The sequence below is a fragment of the Nestor notabilis genome, unplaced genomic scaffold (genome assembly GCF_000696875.1).
Source record: "Nestor notabilis isolate BGI_N333 unplaced genomic scaffold, ASM69687v1 scaffold30981, whole genome shotgun sequence".
Classification (NCBI taxonomy): Eukaryota; Metazoa; Chordata; class Aves; order Psittaciformes; family Psittacidae; genus Nestor; species Nestor notabilis.
In genome coordinates this window covers 1,556-17,718 of record NW_009916580.1, presented here as the reverse complement: position 1 = coordinate 17,718, position 16,163 = coordinate 1,556, and the positions used below count along the sequence as shown (strand labels likewise).

General features: G+C 42.1%; 2 protein-coding genes across 2 annotated transcripts in view; one reads left to right on the top strand and one right to left on the bottom strand.

The window, feature by feature from the left end:
* The window catches only part of SMEK2 (SMEK homolog 2, suppressor of mek1 (Dictyostelium)), a gene marked incomplete at its 5' end in the record, with an annotated part of 10,866 nt that extends 9,730 nt beyond the window's left edge, over positions 1 to 1,136 (top strand). The window contains one exon of the mRNA XM_010024645.1: positions 798 to 1,136. Coding sequence (XP_010022947.1) covers positions 798 to 893 — 96 coding nt within the window. The remainder of the gene's footprint in view (positions 1 to 797) is intronic.
* Positions 1,137 to 4,481: 3,345 nt separating this feature from the next.
* CFAP36 (cilia and flagella associated protein 36) lies at positions 4,482 to 13,584 on the bottom strand (the record flags this gene model as incomplete). Its single annotated transcript, XM_010024643.1, has 9 exons — positions 4,482 to 4,568; positions 5,726 to 5,881; positions 6,300 to 6,469; positions 7,324 to 7,450; positions 9,336 to 9,387; positions 10,305 to 10,392; positions 11,331 to 11,445; positions 12,314 to 12,415; positions 13,525 to 13,584. Coding segments are annotated over 9 exons (957 nt in total), but the record flags the coding sequence as incomplete, so codon positions are not given.
* Between the last annotated feature and the right edge of the window lie 2,579 nt (positions 13,585 to 16,163).

Genomic DNA, 16,163 nt, shown 5'->3' with positions numbered 1-16,163 from the left:
AAGGTGTCCCTGCCCGTGGCAGGGGTTGGAGCTGGAGGAGCTTTAAGGTCCCTTCAACCCAAACCATTCTGGGATTCTGTAATTCTTTTTGTATATGAATTCATCCAAAGTCCTGTCTAGTTAAACCATTGCTAGTTTGGGGGAAGGTTTAAGAAAGTATTAGGTGGGACTGGAGACTGTTGGTGTTCTGGTAGGCACAGTTTAATTCCACATCCTCTGCATACTGCCCTCTGCTTGCTTTTTTAACTGTGCAGTTGCTGCTCTGTGTGTGTGATACACATGTGAGATTGGGCTTTCTGTGAATTATGTTAGTGCCCCCGTTGCCAAATTGGGGAATTAATAAGGGTTTTTAAGCAGATGAAATACAGTAGGTGATCCCTCCATTCCCTCTTACACAGTCGTGTGTTACTTTAATCTTCAGCTGTTGGCTCCCAAGAGGCTACAGCAAAGTGTGGTCAAAATTTTATTGCACCCCCCTAAGACTCGGCAGCAGAAGGGGTGTGAGGGTGCAGGTGACATTCAGTCTGTCCAGTTGGGAGCTTAGAATTATTTACAGATCACTTTTTGAGGCCGGATCCAGAGGCACAAGGAAGTTCCAGTAGTTTCTAACCAGAGGTTCCGAAACATTCTCGGGACAAATGGGTCTTGGAATGAAAAAGGCATCACCAAGAAACCTTCTGCAGCAGGCACGGGTGTCCTGGGCAGGTTGGTGGGGGTTAGGTACTAAAACTGCTCGTTCCTGGGTATTCTTTTCAATGTGAGATTTTCTTTTTTTTCCTTCTTTCTGGAATCGGCAGGGAAGTCTAGTTGGCCTCGTGGATTATCCTGATGATGAAGATGATGACGAAGAGGAGGAGGCGTCTCCAAGAAAAAGACCTCGTTTGGGTTCATAAATGAAACCAAAACTTTGGAATAAAAACTTTTTATTATGGGGTTTCAAATGCTGCAACTGTTTTAAGAGCTAAAAGGAATCTGATTCAGAAAGCTTTCTCCCATGAGTATATAAGTAATACAAGGAGTAGCAAAAGAAACTCAGTGTATCAGCTAGAAAGGGTTAGTTCTGTAAACACAAAGCTTCCAAGGAACTGAATATCTTTCTAGTAAGTCAGGAGTCTGCCATTCAGGCTGTCAACAAAGTGAAAAATGAAATCAAAAGCAGTGGGTTGGTGTTCAGAGAACCTGGATGCTGGCTCCTCGGCGAGGAAAGGCTCAGGTGTCGGGAGGGCAGGGAGGGAATGGGGTGTAAACACTTTCTAAATACTATTGCAGGGTTTCCCCAGTGTTTAACAGAACTAGGAGAGAAAAAAAATAACAATTCAAGCTTCAGTTTCAAACCTGGTAATCTTAATTTTGTAATGGTGCTGTCCGTTGTGTTCTTTTAGCAATGCCTCTTTTAAAACTTAAGGGAAAACTAACTGTTTGCAGAAGAACAATCCAGATTTGGGGACCATTTCTTAGCAGTTCAGTGGCATTTCTCGAGGTTGGCCGGAGGGAGGGACGCTGCAGTTCCAGTGCATGCTGACTTGTTCACACCAGTTCGGAAGAAGGTTTTCATTTGTGTTTTTCAAGAGGAGCGAACGGAAGCTGGAGTCCAGGCAGATGGGTTTGCTTGGTGTTTCAATTCGACATCCAGTAACAGCCATGCCAAGGAGCAGGCGCTTCCACAGTACCTCCAGGAGCTGCTGGTGCGGCAGCGGCGCACCCGGCCAGCCGCCGGCTTCGCGGTGGGAAGGATCCCGATTGGAATTGCTGGCTGGGATGCGAGGTGAGCTGTCTCTCCATGGAGCAGTGAGCCCTTTCCCGTTGGTGAGGTGTAATTGAGGTGGTCATCGGCAACACCGCTGCCTTGGTGACCGCGAGGAGCTGAGCAGCGTTGTGAACACCGAAGTCACTTTGGACCAAGATGGAATTGTTCCTCGTGGAACACCAGGCGCTGGGGCAGGATCCACAAGCAGCACCTGAACCTGGGTGTCGTACGAAAGCTGCTTTTTTAACCCATCAAAGCACATTCCACGTAGGTGAGCAAACTGTGACAAACAGAGGTGAGTTGGTGGCGAGTGGCTAGAGGCAAAGAGGCCAGGTTTTATGTCCAAGAGCAGCAAGTGAACTGTAAATACTTCAATGTTAGTTTGCCCACGTGTGATCTGAGATCATGAGGAAGTGAGAGGAAGCTCCCCAGCGACAACTGACGTGTCAGAAATGTTAAAACCAGCTGCAATCCACCACATAGATCACTCGTAATGTGTGTTGTGGGTCCATTTCTCCTGGAATAGTTTAAACTGAAGCAGTTTCTCTGTTTTGGAGATTTTTGTAGTTAGTTTTAATTTTAGCTATTGTTTGGAAAAAGATGGGCTGTCCGTGTAGATATGAAGTATAGTTTTTTTCCATAAAACAGAAGTTTATTTTGTATTAAAAATACCACTGTACTTGTTTTACACCATTTGTATACATGTGGTGATATTAATGAACTGTAAAATTCAGGAATTAAAATGTGACCCTGTAATTCCAGAAGCATTGCTTTGGTTTGGTTTGTTACACATGGGAAGTTAACTCTGGATTTTAAATGTGGCCATCTTAGAGGATTTGTTAAGGTTAGTTATCCATGCAGTTTGAAAAGTAACTCTGTACCACTAGATGAAATCCCAAAGGGAATGTGTGAGCTCCTCCCAACGCATAAGCTAACCACAAGCGTTTGGATGGATGAGTGGACCTGGGGACAGTGGTGGTGCCCTTTGTGGCTCCAGGCAGCCAGGAATGGGACTCCTTCACCCGAGGAATGAATTGCTTCCGACACAGAGATCCAAGGAAGTCTTTGCTGGTAAAGCGGAGCTGCAGCGTCATCATCATGTGTTGGTGATCATCTGGTTTCCTTCCTGATGAGTCTTCTCTCCGTTCTAAAGATGATTTAACTTCTTCCAGCACCACACGTGCTCCTCGAGCAGTGTATGTGCCTTTACTAACCTGAGGCTGAAAAATGTATTCTCCTGCTCTGTGGACCCAAACTGTCCTGAGGCTCTTTCACTGCCACCCAAACCAAGCTCTCCAAGGGTCTCTGCCTGAAGCGTGTTAGTCCTTCCTCTGCTCCCCACCACCCCAGCTCGTCCCTCAAGTACTGTCAGGAGCTTTAAAACCACACTCAGACCAACATGAGGATTTTTACAGCAAGAACAAGAATGTAATGAATTTTTATAGTTACTAGAAGACTGTAAAGTGGCATTAGATGTCCCATTTAAGAAAAAGCCCTCAAATCCCTGTAGCAGACGAGGTGCAGCAGCACCCTTTTCACCTGGGTCTGTCCCCCCACCCCGTGGATGCTGTTCCCAGCATGGCCTGGTTGGTGCTGCTGGGTTCTGCCTGTGGGCAGCTGTGCTCCTGTGCCTGGGGTCCTTCCACTGCCGCTCTTTTGGGGAAAGAACAGAACATCTGCCAACGTGTACCAGTTATAAATGCTATTTTAATAAAAAGTTACATGACACTTGAAGTGGTTGAGTTTGTGCTTTTAATGCGCGTTAAGTGTTGCAGCCAACTATGCAGTGATGTGGTTGGACGGGGCTTGGAGCAACCTGCTCTAGTGGAGGGTGTCCCTGCCTGTAGCAGGGGGTTGGAACTGGATGAGCTTTAAGGTCCCTTCCAACCAAAACCAGGCTGTGACACTGAGCAGAGGATATTGTCCCACGCCTGTCAAAGCCCAACCAGTAAAGATTTACTTTAAAAGATTTCCACTTTGAAACTCCCAAGCTGTGCAATTAAAGCAATTACTTTTACTCAGCTGCATTTACAGCAAAACTGGAACAAAGGACTGGTAAATTGCCCCAAAAATACATAAACCAATGTAATCCTGAGTTACTCTGTTAATGTCTTGACTCCAAGCTGTCTTTCTCAAATACCTTTCTCAAATACATGGTTGTAGTTGCACTTCCTTGTGAAATGAGACTTTATTACTTTGTGCAGCTGAAAAACAGCAGCTGGACAGAGCTTCGGGTGACATGGTCTGGTGCGAGGTGTTTGGTGCCCATGGCAGGGGGTTGGAACTGGATGATCTTTGAGGTCCTTTCCAACCCAAACCAGTCTGTGTATGCTAATAAGAAGAACCAAGTTCTCTAATTTGAAAAATAAGAAGTTAAAATTCCTAACTCAGAGCTATTCCTGTAGGAATTACTTTAACAGATCTCGGGATCTGCTTTTGCTCTATATAATATTAAGTGGTTGAGGCCAGCAGTTTAGAAACTGATCCGTGTGTTGCAATGATGTTAAATGGGTGAACGTGTCCCGGTGAAAGTGAGTTTCCAGCATTCTGGAAAATACGTGTTTTTAGTGTATTTCAGTGTAATTTTAAATATACATGAAGTACTGAGGTGCTTGTCTGAAAGTTCTATAAAACTAAGGGTAATACTGGAAAGCAGCTCCGTTCAGTTGCTGATTCTGTAACTTACTCTAAAAACATACTCATGTTCTTGGGGTCTGCAATGAGCTGCTTAAAATTACCGCTTATTGATAACTTCTTCTTTCAGCTTTTCTGCGAGCATCTTCCTCTTCTGGAGCAACTTCTGTTTCTCTTCTGACAGCTCCTAAAACCCAAAGTGAACAAACACTGCAGTGAACCACAGGGCAAGTGCCATCACGGGCAAACCTGAGGCTGCAGCAGCCTTATGGGCTCTCCACAAGGATGTTAAAACATGGTATTACCCCGTGTTTTATGAAGTGGATCCCGGGATGGGGATAGTGGCTCTGTACATCGCTCTGCCTCTTGTCCACTGCACTGTACCGATCTTTTGGAGAGGACTAAACTTGGTTAGAACTAGTGCTGCTCAGCTGTGAGGGAAGTTTCCCCATCAACAGTATTTTGGCATGTTGTGAGCATAATAAAATGCTCAGCAACTCTGAGAAACACCTGAGGCAACAGAAGGTTTTAAGTACGTGCTCTGTCAAGAGCAGTGACACTTCTAACAGTTATCACCTTGATTTGTGTGAGGTTTAGGCTCTTCTACGAGTTCCCTCATTTGTGTGGGGAGTTTTCAAGCATTTCTTTTCATACAGATGTAGATCAGGCCTATTTGTGGTAAATGTGTTAAGTCATATTGACCACAACAATGACGAACAGAAAGAGTTTTGTTTGTTGGTTTTCCTTGGAAAAAGACCTCTCTGTTGGTAGGGATTTATCCTGTCACAGGATTCTGTTTTCACCCTGTCCTATGCCTCCAACTGTCACAGAGTTGGAGGCAACTGGGGAGGTGACAGCAGCATCCACCCTTCAGAGTGCTTTGTCTTCCCTAAATGTTATCGCCATCGTCGTGTGGCTTCTATTCCAGTGGTTGATGGACAGAAATCAAGGGTTTCTCCAACTCTCAGAACAAATGAGCAGAACAAATTTGTTACCTCCCTAAAATAAGACTTCATGAAAGAAAAATGTTTTTCCCATTTCAGCTGGGGAAAAAATAAAATCCCAGAGATTGGAGGGAACCCAAACAGCAGGTCACGGACTAGGAGGAAACCAGCATTTTGGCTGTTCATAATTGTACATTACCCTGAGGATTTGATGATACTGAAGCAAGATAATTCTGACTTCATCACTGAACCTTCTAGCCTATGAACTGCTGCAAACCCAGTAACTTGAAAATACGGCCTCCCTGCTTCCCCCATGTGTTTTGTTTATCCTGCTGCAACACTGAAACCATCTGTGGTTTTCAGAAAGCGGTCAGGAGGGTTAAGATGTTGGAATGTTCACCTCTTTAGGTGGTGATTCCTCTTCTTTCTGTGCAGAGTCTGTTGGTAACAGTGCATTATTTCTTGACTCTTTCTTTGTAGCCATCAGCATGTCTCGTTTTTTCTTCAGGTAGTCCTCGCGTTGCTTCAGCTCCTGCTTTTCAACTTCTGAGGAGTTCTGGAATTGGTTTTTTACATCGTTTGACATTAATTTTTGGAATGCATGTTACATGAGACAGAAGCAGTTACATCCTGTTTGCCTCCAAAATCACTAGCTGGAAAAAACCTCCAAGTTGAGGTTTCGAGCCAGAGCTGTCTCCCAAGAAATGATCACAGGACAAATGCTGAGTGCTGGGTTCTGTTCTAAAACTAGAACGATGATCTGGACTTCATGCAGATTAGACTGGTGAATACTATAAAAGAGTGTTTGCGTGCTGGGTTAAAAACAAACCAACCCAAACCAAAGCCACCTGATTAAAAGAACAGAAAATAGATATTTAAATTTAATACTCTTAAATACATATTCAGAACGTAGTCCTGTCTTTTTGCTTTCTAGTTCTGCGTTTGGGGTTTTTCCTTGTTTGTTTTGAACTTACAGGTCCTTTCATCCCAGCTTTTTGTGCTGCATTTTCGGGACATTTTCCAGCTGACCTTTTCTTACTGTCGCCTTTCCCTTTGGTGCCAGATGGCTGAGGTGAGCTTTCTGCTCCGTTGGGTAACGCACGGATGGGTTTTAAGTTTTCCCTCACGGGTTTCTGAGATTCCTCTAAGTAGCAATAAGAAAGAACAGAAATATATCAAATAAGTAAATCTCTGTTTCTTCCAACAGCCAAATGCCTCTTCAAAACCAGGAAACGTAAATAATGAAAATCACATTTATAGGATCCCAGCCTGGTTTGGGCTGAAGGGACCTTCAAGCTCCTCCAGCTCCAACCCCTGCCACGGGCAGGGACACCTTCCACTAGAGCAGGTTGCTCCAAGCCCCTGTGTCCAACCTGGCCTTGAACACTGCCAGGGATGGGGCAGCCACAGCTCCTCTGGGCACCTTGTGCCAGTGCTTATTGGAACACTGGATGTGGAATTACATTCATTCCAGACATTTGATAATTTATAGTTCATTACAGTAGAGGTCCTTATGGTGTAAAGGATTATTTAATCTCTCTCCTAGTGCAAATACAATATCTGGGTTTTGAAAGCTAGTAATAAAAAGGGGAAAATTGTAGGCCCCTAAAAAGAGGTACTTTGGACAAGGGATGGAGGGACAGGCCAAGGGGAATGGCTTTAACCTGCCAGAGGGGAGACTGAGATGAGCTCTGAGGCAGAAGCTCTTCCCTGTGAGGGTGCTGAGGCGCTGGCCCAGGGTGCCCAGAGAAGCTGTGGCTCCTCCAGCTGGAGATGACTTAGAACATCACTGAGTAATAAAACAACTCTGGTTGGAGGCATTTCTGCAGGTCACCCACTGCAAATGCCCTGCTCAGAGCAGGGTGAACCTCAAAACTAGGGATGCTTTACTCCCAGCCTATCCAGCCAGGTTCTTCAAATGTTTCTACCTGTGAAGCCTCCCACACCTTGAAAACAGTGCCCTATTGCACACAGAATCACACTTGGCCATTAAATTACCTAATGGCATTTTTGGAGTTTCTTCCGAACTGCGAGCTCCCTCAGTGGGTTCCTTAACTTTAACAGCTGCTCTCGCGTCTCCTGGAGGACTGCAGGTAACAGCTGGGGACTTGGCTTTATCACGTGCCTTGAATTAAAGAACAGACAAAAGCAAGCATTACATTTCCTGGCACTACACTTCAACTGTCAACCCGAAAAAAGCTCCCAAGAGACCTTTGAGTTCAAATTGTGTTATTTACACTATATACTGCGTTGTCAATGTGAACAAAAGCAAACTACTTACTGTGGTTTAGTAACAGGAAGGTTCCCACTGGCTTACAATCATAAGCCAGTATTTTTTGGTTTAGTTGAAAGCCTGTTCCCTAAACAACAATCAGAGTTTGGAATATTGGGTGAATTGGTTTTTTGTTTCCCAAATAGACAATGTGGGGTTGGGGTTTTTGCCAACTTTGCCTGTGTCTTTCAAGCAAACCTCTGTTGTCCACCAGAAAAACACAGTGCAATAGGAGAAGCAGGAACTTCTGTTGAAGTTTCCACAGAAACAGAGAAATCATCAGCTGAATGGAAACAACAGGACTGGAAAATCTCTGACACTATTGATTGACATCTTGACAACACAACCCATCTCTCAAAATAGCAAAGACAACTGGGATTTGCCCAGAAAATGTTTACACTGTTCATCAACCATCTAATTCATGTCAGGACCCTCCAGCATCCATCAAAACATTGAATTATTTTGTATTAAAACATTCTCTAACAAAAACATATTATTGAATAATAACTATCAAGGTAAACTTGACTGGGCCTTCTGTAATCTGGCTTATTTATCAAGAACATTGATATTCTTGGCTGGTCTATATGGATTTGGGTAAGCCTGCATCTTAATGCAACTTCAATTCTTAAAATGAGCCAAAGCTTGAGTTTCCCAGTAGTTTTGTAAGAAATCCAGTAGAAGATGTGACTCATTTCCTGGAATGTCATTGTAATATGGGAAAGAAAAGTTCTCTCACCACTTAGACACTGGGACAGGGGCTTAATTTGTTATAATATGCAAGTGTTCAGGACTTGCATTCAGTAGCATTGCTACCACTGTTGTGAAGTGGGAGTAGGACTGGAAACACGGTGTCAATAACAAAGTAGCTACATTCGACCTTAAAGCTCATCCAGCTCCAACCCCTGCCACCGGCAGGGACACCTTCCACTAGAGCAGGTTGCTCCAAGCCCCTGTGTCCAACGTGGCCTTGAACACTGCCAGGGATGGGGCAGCCACAGCTTCTCTGGGCACCCTGTGCCAGCGCCTCAGCACCCTCACAGGGAAGAGCTTCTGCCTCAGAGCTCATCTCAGTCTCCCCTCTGGCAGGTTCAAGCCATTCCCCTTGTCCTGTCCCTACAGGCCCTTGTCAAAACCAATTTCGATTTCAGTTTGTTGCTGAGCAATCGGCAATTGAGCCCATCCCTGTTTACATTCAGTTTTCTGAATTCACCTTTCTACATGGTTTCTTCTGATGGAGACCAAGTGATGGTCTAACTTGGAGAGGATTTCTGGCTCCTGGTGATTAGGTTCTGGCAGTACTGTGCAGACTTAATGAATAACTACACTGTCTACAAAGCGATCCTTAAAATTCCTGAAGGATTATGAATGCTGTAATCTTTAAGAAGCTTATACTTTGAAGTCTCTTTGATCTTGACAATATTAGTAATTCAGATGCTCTCTGGATCTGAAAGGTTGACATCCGTTAGCAGGATTTTAGCATTCAGATACTGGAGAGGGAATACGCTTTTATATGAACTCTAGCAAATGCTGATGGTTGATGGTGTCAATGTTACCATCAAGGAAAACATAACAGACCAGACCTTTCAAAAAGCAGTGCCAGTCAGACCTTCCTGACAGCCCCTTTGTTTGCTTAGGATGGCACACACTGCCTTAAAGTGGTACAGTTGACAGCTGGGACAGCAGATCAGAGTATTCCTTAATGGTCAACGTGACCCATCTGGAAAGGTAAGATACTCACTTCTTCAGTCCTCTTTCTTTCTTGCTCTATTTCATATTCTTCCTTAGATTTTCTGTAGCACAAAATACAAGTAAATGCTCAAAACTTCTTCAGTATTAGTGACTTTCAGGTAAATTTAGCACTGCTGAAATATTTGAGGACTATCAAAACAATTACAAAACCAGAATAATTGTTAGTATCCAAAATACTCCCATGATTTAAATTCAAACGCACTCTTAATAGAAACAAATACTTAATAGAAACACACAGAACCCACCATCCTCAGTCTGTCCTTCCCTGTGTACAAACAATCGTGTAAGAATTTCCAGAGCTTATCTATCCTGTCATTTGCTCATTTGAAGTCAAGAAGGGAAGTACTTTCAGAATACAGAGGGAAAATACCATGATTTAATATAACGTGAATGGGTACATCTGCTATTTTTTGCTTAAGATTATGTTTATATATATGTGAATGGGGAGAGGAGGAGAATCCATAGAAGTCACATCAGTTCTCATGCATCTTTTTTGATCAGGGCAATAGTCATTGAACACAACTAAGAAGGAAGCTATAGAAAGGAATAAAGCCTACTGCAAAAGGAGCATTTGCCTTCCCAAGGCTTTGATGTTTAGCGTGTTCCCTGAACGGGTTACAGCTAACGTGCTCCTCTTGTCCAAAGGCATCTAACCCAGGTCCAAGTCTACTTGGAGATTCAGGGAGAATGGAAATGGTGGGGGTCTTAAAGCTGCACATCATTCCATGCATCACCAGTTTCATCGTGGTGGAGCAGTTCTCTCTCTGTCTTTAAATACTCCTGATGACACCCACCATCGAGCACCATTCATGTTCTCTTAGGTAGCACTTTGCCAAGAACATTCATGTCACCTGTAAGATGAAGGCACTTTCCTGGGAGAGACTGCAGGAATTAGGCCCTACATATCTTCATGTTTTATTTTAAAACAATGTACAAAGTAGGACGGATTCATTCTTACCTTAGAACCTCCCTCAGTATTTTCATTTCTTCTTGTTCAATTTCACTGAATACATCAGAACCCTCTGTCAAACAGTCAGGCAACACACCTACAAAAAAATCATGGCAAAATTTATGCATTTCTCTGAAGAAAATTACTTTATACTCCATTTAGAATCAGTCTTCTGACAGAGAGCAGAAAGAAAACCCATCTAATTCTTCCTCTTTGTAACTGCTTCCAAAAAGAGTCTAGATCCTGGGCATCATCGCTAGCAGCTAAAAGGCAAACCCATGAAGTTCAAACATGCAAGGGTAAAGCATAAGCCATACTCCTCACTGACCATTAAATGGCATTTCCTACAGACTGCAGATTAGCCGTGGCCAACTGAACCACTTCACAATTACCTGTTACATGATAGCTGACATTTAAAAATGAATCTCAAAAACCATCATGCAGGAAGGAGACAAAACAAAATGGTAAAACTAAAGACGTGGAAGAAAGGAGCAGGTAAATGAAAATCCTTTCAGAAACAGCAGCAGAGCAGCAAAGCTGGGTGTAAATTAATTCCTCTTCTTTAAAAGCATGTATTAGCATGCTGAAGCCATAGCTTCTGCTTTCTATCTGGGTTTTTCATATGCAACTGTACAGCCTGAATTGCAAAGTAAGCACAGCAGATTGTACAGCATCACTGCTATGCAAGTAGCACAATTCAAACTATGAATATTGTCACTGTTGATGAACTGATGTAATTGCTTTAACACCCAAAATTATCACCAAAATTCTTTAAAAGCTACGTTTCACAGAAAGATTCAGACAAACAGAGCTGAAAAATCTGTTAATTGAAAAAGGAGTATAGGCAGCTCTCACTGAGAACACAGGCCAGGGACTGAGTATTGAAATCCTAATCCCAGTAATACCAGCTGCATGTTTTCCATTAACTCGAACTGGAACTGAACCAGTATTCCAGAGTTGGTTATGAAAGGATTACTCAGTCATCCACAGAACACTAAAAGGATGAAGTGAAAGCCCACATTCACCACTTCTTACCATTTCTTTCTTTGATGATTCGAAGAGCTTGCAATTGCATTTCAATATTTTTCTGTACCATCATTTTTTTAAATAGTCTAAAATCTTCTGCTGCCAACACTGTCTGCAAAATGGCCTGTGGGAAAACATGCACAGGATTAAAAACCACAGAGAAATCATAACCAACTCAGTCTGCTTGGAGTTATGTTAAGGTTTAAATTCTATGGAGCATGTTTTTAATAATTATATTTAATTCTCCTATCTATTTTCCAGCCAGACAGGTTGAGCTGATAGTCAAGAAGAGAATTTGATGGCTTATGTCTTTAGATCAACATATCTACAATAATATTAGCACAAAACCTGGAGGGATTCCCAGTGTAAGTTTCCAACTGCAATTCATGGACTTCCTGAATAAATGCCCAAGCTGGAGGGAGGAACGTGTGCTCTGAGGAAGCTGGTTACACACCGAGGAGGAGGTATGTCAACAGAGCCCAGTCTGAACTGGCACCAGAAGCTCCTGCTCCTCTGCCCAAAATACCTGAGGCAATTCTGAAAGACATCTTTGAGCAGGGGAAGGGCTGCCCAACCATGTCTTGTCTTCTCAAGGCCAATGTTTGTCTTACAGGTTTTACAGGTTTATTATAAAATCAGAGGAAAACATCTTTTATTTTACAGAATATGTCTATTTTTTAAGTTTGCTGCTGTAAATGGGCTGAAGACTAACATAAAGCTGACAAGTAGAAGTGGCTGCAAGTAGAAGTGACAGAAACACCCTAAGCTGAGAGATCCGGTTTAGAAAATACAAAGCATAGAAGATGAACCTTAAAAGGTGTCTGACACACAAATATCTGTCCTTAGTTTCAAAGTTCAAATACAAACACATTATCTTTTATAAAATTACACTCTTAACAAGAAAACTTTGCAGTTTCATCTCCACCCTGCTACACTAGTGAAAGTATAAAGTGAAAAATGAAAGCTGTACGTTCCTTAACAAAGGGAGATACCTGTGAAGTGTGTGTCTTTGCAAGAGGAGATGAAAAAGCTTCTTGAAATTTCTCTTCATTAATTCCAACTTCTTTAAGATAGTCTTCTAATAATTTTTCAACCTGTAAGAAAGTTTAAGCCTTACTTACTAAGGGGTTTTTCCCTAAGAATCAGGAATTTTTTCATAGTTGTATACCCTTTTCTGCTGACACTATATTTTCTAAACTCTAAAAAAAATCATTGCAATAGTATAACTGCTCTTTTTGACATCAGCCTTTATTTACTTTCATGACCTGTTCAAACTAAGCATTTTTATTGCTAAATTTGATCACTACTGATTTTAGTTTCTCCAGTTCCCAAGAATCTCATTTCTCTACCTTTTCCACAGACTCCTGGCTAGTATTGTACCAGTGTCTCACCACCCCAACTTGTCACTATGAGGGTGCTGAGGCGCTGGCACAGGGTGCCCAGAGAAGCTGTGGCTGCCCCATCCCTGGCAGTGTTCAAGGCCAGGTTGGACACAGGGGCTTGGAGCAACCTGCTCTAGTGGAAGGTGTCCCTGCCCGTGGCAGGGGGTTGGAGCTGGAGAAGCCTTAAGGTCCCTTCAACCCAAACCATTCTACGACTCTACGATTTTTTTGCCCTGCAGGTAAACAGCTTTTTGCCAGTCTGTGTGCCTGAAACCCTTCAGGGTCAGGGCAAAAATGGCTTTTAGTCTGTATTTATTCAATTGACGCTTTTAACATCAAGTATTACCAAGCCTTGTTTAGAAAGTTGTGTGCGTTGGTTTAGAAGTTATTTAAACATGCTCCAAAAATCTCCTGGAGTTTTTTCCAATAATTGCAAGTTAATTCAAAAGATTTATGAGACTCATTAGTGAACAAAACACAAGTTATACATGTCAGACATTTTGCTGTTGGTTATTTTAACTTGACAGAAAAGATGAACATTATCAAGCTTTAAGTACAGTATTTAGCTAGTGGAAATGTTAATTTTAATGAAAAACAGGTAACACAGCATAAGGGATATGACTGTGTGTTAGTTTCCTTTCTACATATCTGGTGTTCAAGCATGACAGCTCTGACTGAAAGGACTCCTGAGTAACATAACAGGCAACATTAGAATACTCTAAATCACAAAGATAACCCCATCAGAAGTTCGTCTAAATCCTACTTTAACATTTTAAATTACATTTCTTAGAAATCTGCCACAGACAGTGAACAAGACTCACCAGTGCTTGGTACTCCTGATAAATTTCCGTGTAAGACAATTTGCTTTCTTCTTCATCATCAAAAACTGTGGGGAAAAAACAGACACACACACACACATTTTGGAGTTAGTGGCACAGCACAAACTAACTTACACCTTAAAGAGAAAGATGAACCTTTACAAGGTAATATTTGAATCATGTTAAAATATAGGCCATGATTGATAATAATAATGTATTTTCCACACATTCAGGCTAAGCATGTACTTTTGGTAATTTAATGTCATTAAATTTCTTAATTTCAGCCCAGGAAAACATAACTTCATAACAGAAGCAGATTTCTAAACAAGTTGAGGATTCAGCTGATATGGACACTAAAGAGTGAGGTTTAATATGTTTTTAATATAATATGAGGTTTAATATAATTACCAGGTGAACTTGCGTAAGGTTGTTCTAAGGTGGCAGATGACATACATAAAGCAGGAAATTTCTCCCTCTCCCCATGTATTTATGTGGAGGACGTATTAACAACTTAAACCAAATTTCTTTTAAATGCAATTCATTAAGCAAGAGTCAATGTGGTGCAGGAAATCAGACCATGTCTACAGAAAAACAGATAACCCCAAACAGGAAATCTGCTGCAGGTAGGTTATTTGTTAATGGTATCTATCCTGATTTAGACAGAATGGCTATCTGTATAGTACAGCCCATAGTAATCATATTCATGTAAGTTTGTATTCAGACCTCTTGAGTGGAAGTATCAAGCTAATGATCTCTATACTGCTGTATAGATGGAAGAAGCCGAAAAGAAAGGAAACTGAAAATGAGGGTTTGGGGGGAACAGAGGTAATGTCAAACCCAGCAATTAAAGCAGAGGCTTAGAAATAAGACTGCCTCAATCCCCTTCAAGATTAGCCACTATACGTTGGACAAGTCACTTCCCACGTCCTGGCTTTGAAGTCGTTTGAAGGATGGGAATTCTGCTTAAATCAGTGAATGAGCGTGATTTGTTCTTCATCTATATATGACATCTCTGATGGAAGATGGTGCTGGTGCACAGAGAATTAATCCAACTTTCACACCCATTTAGAGTGACTTTTTAAATGACATAATCTGGAAAAGCAACATTTGCTTTTGTTTCAGTTTTGCCCACAGGAAATTTTTTTATAACAGGATTAAAAAAAGAAAAAAAAAAAAAAGCTTTAAAACTATCTAGGGATAAATTCAAATGGTAGAAAAGCACTATAAATCTTACGCATACTACCAAACCCAAGAGGGTGAAGACACTTAACTGCCTCTATTGTCTTCTGCATCTCCTCCTCCCCTCTGGGGGATCTCCCTGACAGCTCTTGCAGTCCCCAACCTTTGTCTTAGTTTCTCTGTTCCCTTTTACCTCCTGCTGTTCCTCCCCACCCTGGGCACCCAAACAAGGGGTGACATAGGGATATCATCCCTCAGCCAGTGTCCACACCAACAGCTAACCTCACACTGCCAAAGGGATGCTTCCAAGTCCTCCTCCTCCTCCTTCCACAGCTGCAGGACAACATGGGAAGAAGGGTGGAAAGCCTGTACAAACTGCTCTCTGTTCTCAGGCTCTGAACAAAAAGGGGATGAAGTTAAGTGCCAAGCAAAGCAAGCTGCAGTCAGCATCTTCTCCGAGTTAAGTGGCATTAAGGAGTACTTTGAATGGAGACCTTGGATTGTCTTCAGTCAGAGCTCCTAAATCAAGTAATCATCACTTCCCTTAAGGTTCTGGAACACTGTTTGATCACCTGATGGAAAGAAATGCCTGAAGCAGCACTGGATCACGATAAACCAGGGGACCAGGATATCCTGGGAGACAAGCTCATCATTTTCCTGTTAAAGCCGAAAATCTTTGCTAGGACCCCTCAAACAGAACCAGTGTTAAGTCTGAGTTCTCTCTGTCGCAGACAAGAGCTTGTAAGCAAACCTGAGACAACTCTCATCTTTCTCCCCCAGTCCTCAGCAATATCTGTTTATTCCTTTGTCTTTATCTTCTGGTGCTCAGAGCTGTTATCAAGTTCTATGTTCAAATGATGTTTCAGTTAACACCTTGGAACATGTGAATAAAACTAAAAAGCCCTCTTGCCTTAAGTACATTATTCATGGATTTCACTTCAGTTTTATGGCCACAATAAAGGAGATTAATCGAGCCATGAGAAATTAATCAAGCCCCCAGAAAGAGGGAGAGAGAAAAAGCAAACAATCAGCAGATAGATAGAAAACCATTACACTCATTCATGAGTCCAAGTGCAAGGTCTTGGCCTAAGTAACTGCAGTTCCAAAATAAATTCCTTACATACCAATTACCAGCACTCAAAGGGTATTTTTGAAGAATCACAAACTACTGCCAGTTAATAAAAATGTTGCTAATTTGCTTGCTCAGCCCAAAGAATAAATGCTTTTAGAATTAAAAGAACTCTGTCCTCACAAAATAGAGCAATGGAATCAGCACAGTACATTTGTAGAAAGGAAAAGCCAATAATACAGACACCTGCAATTGAAATTTCAAATGTCTTTAACTGTGCTGCTTATCAACCCTGGCATTGCAGTTAGCACTTCTTTAGCCCTTTTTCTCAGTAGCTCCGGGACTTGTCCAATGCCAATCTGTAGCACAAGCGGTACCTTGGAAGATCATTTAC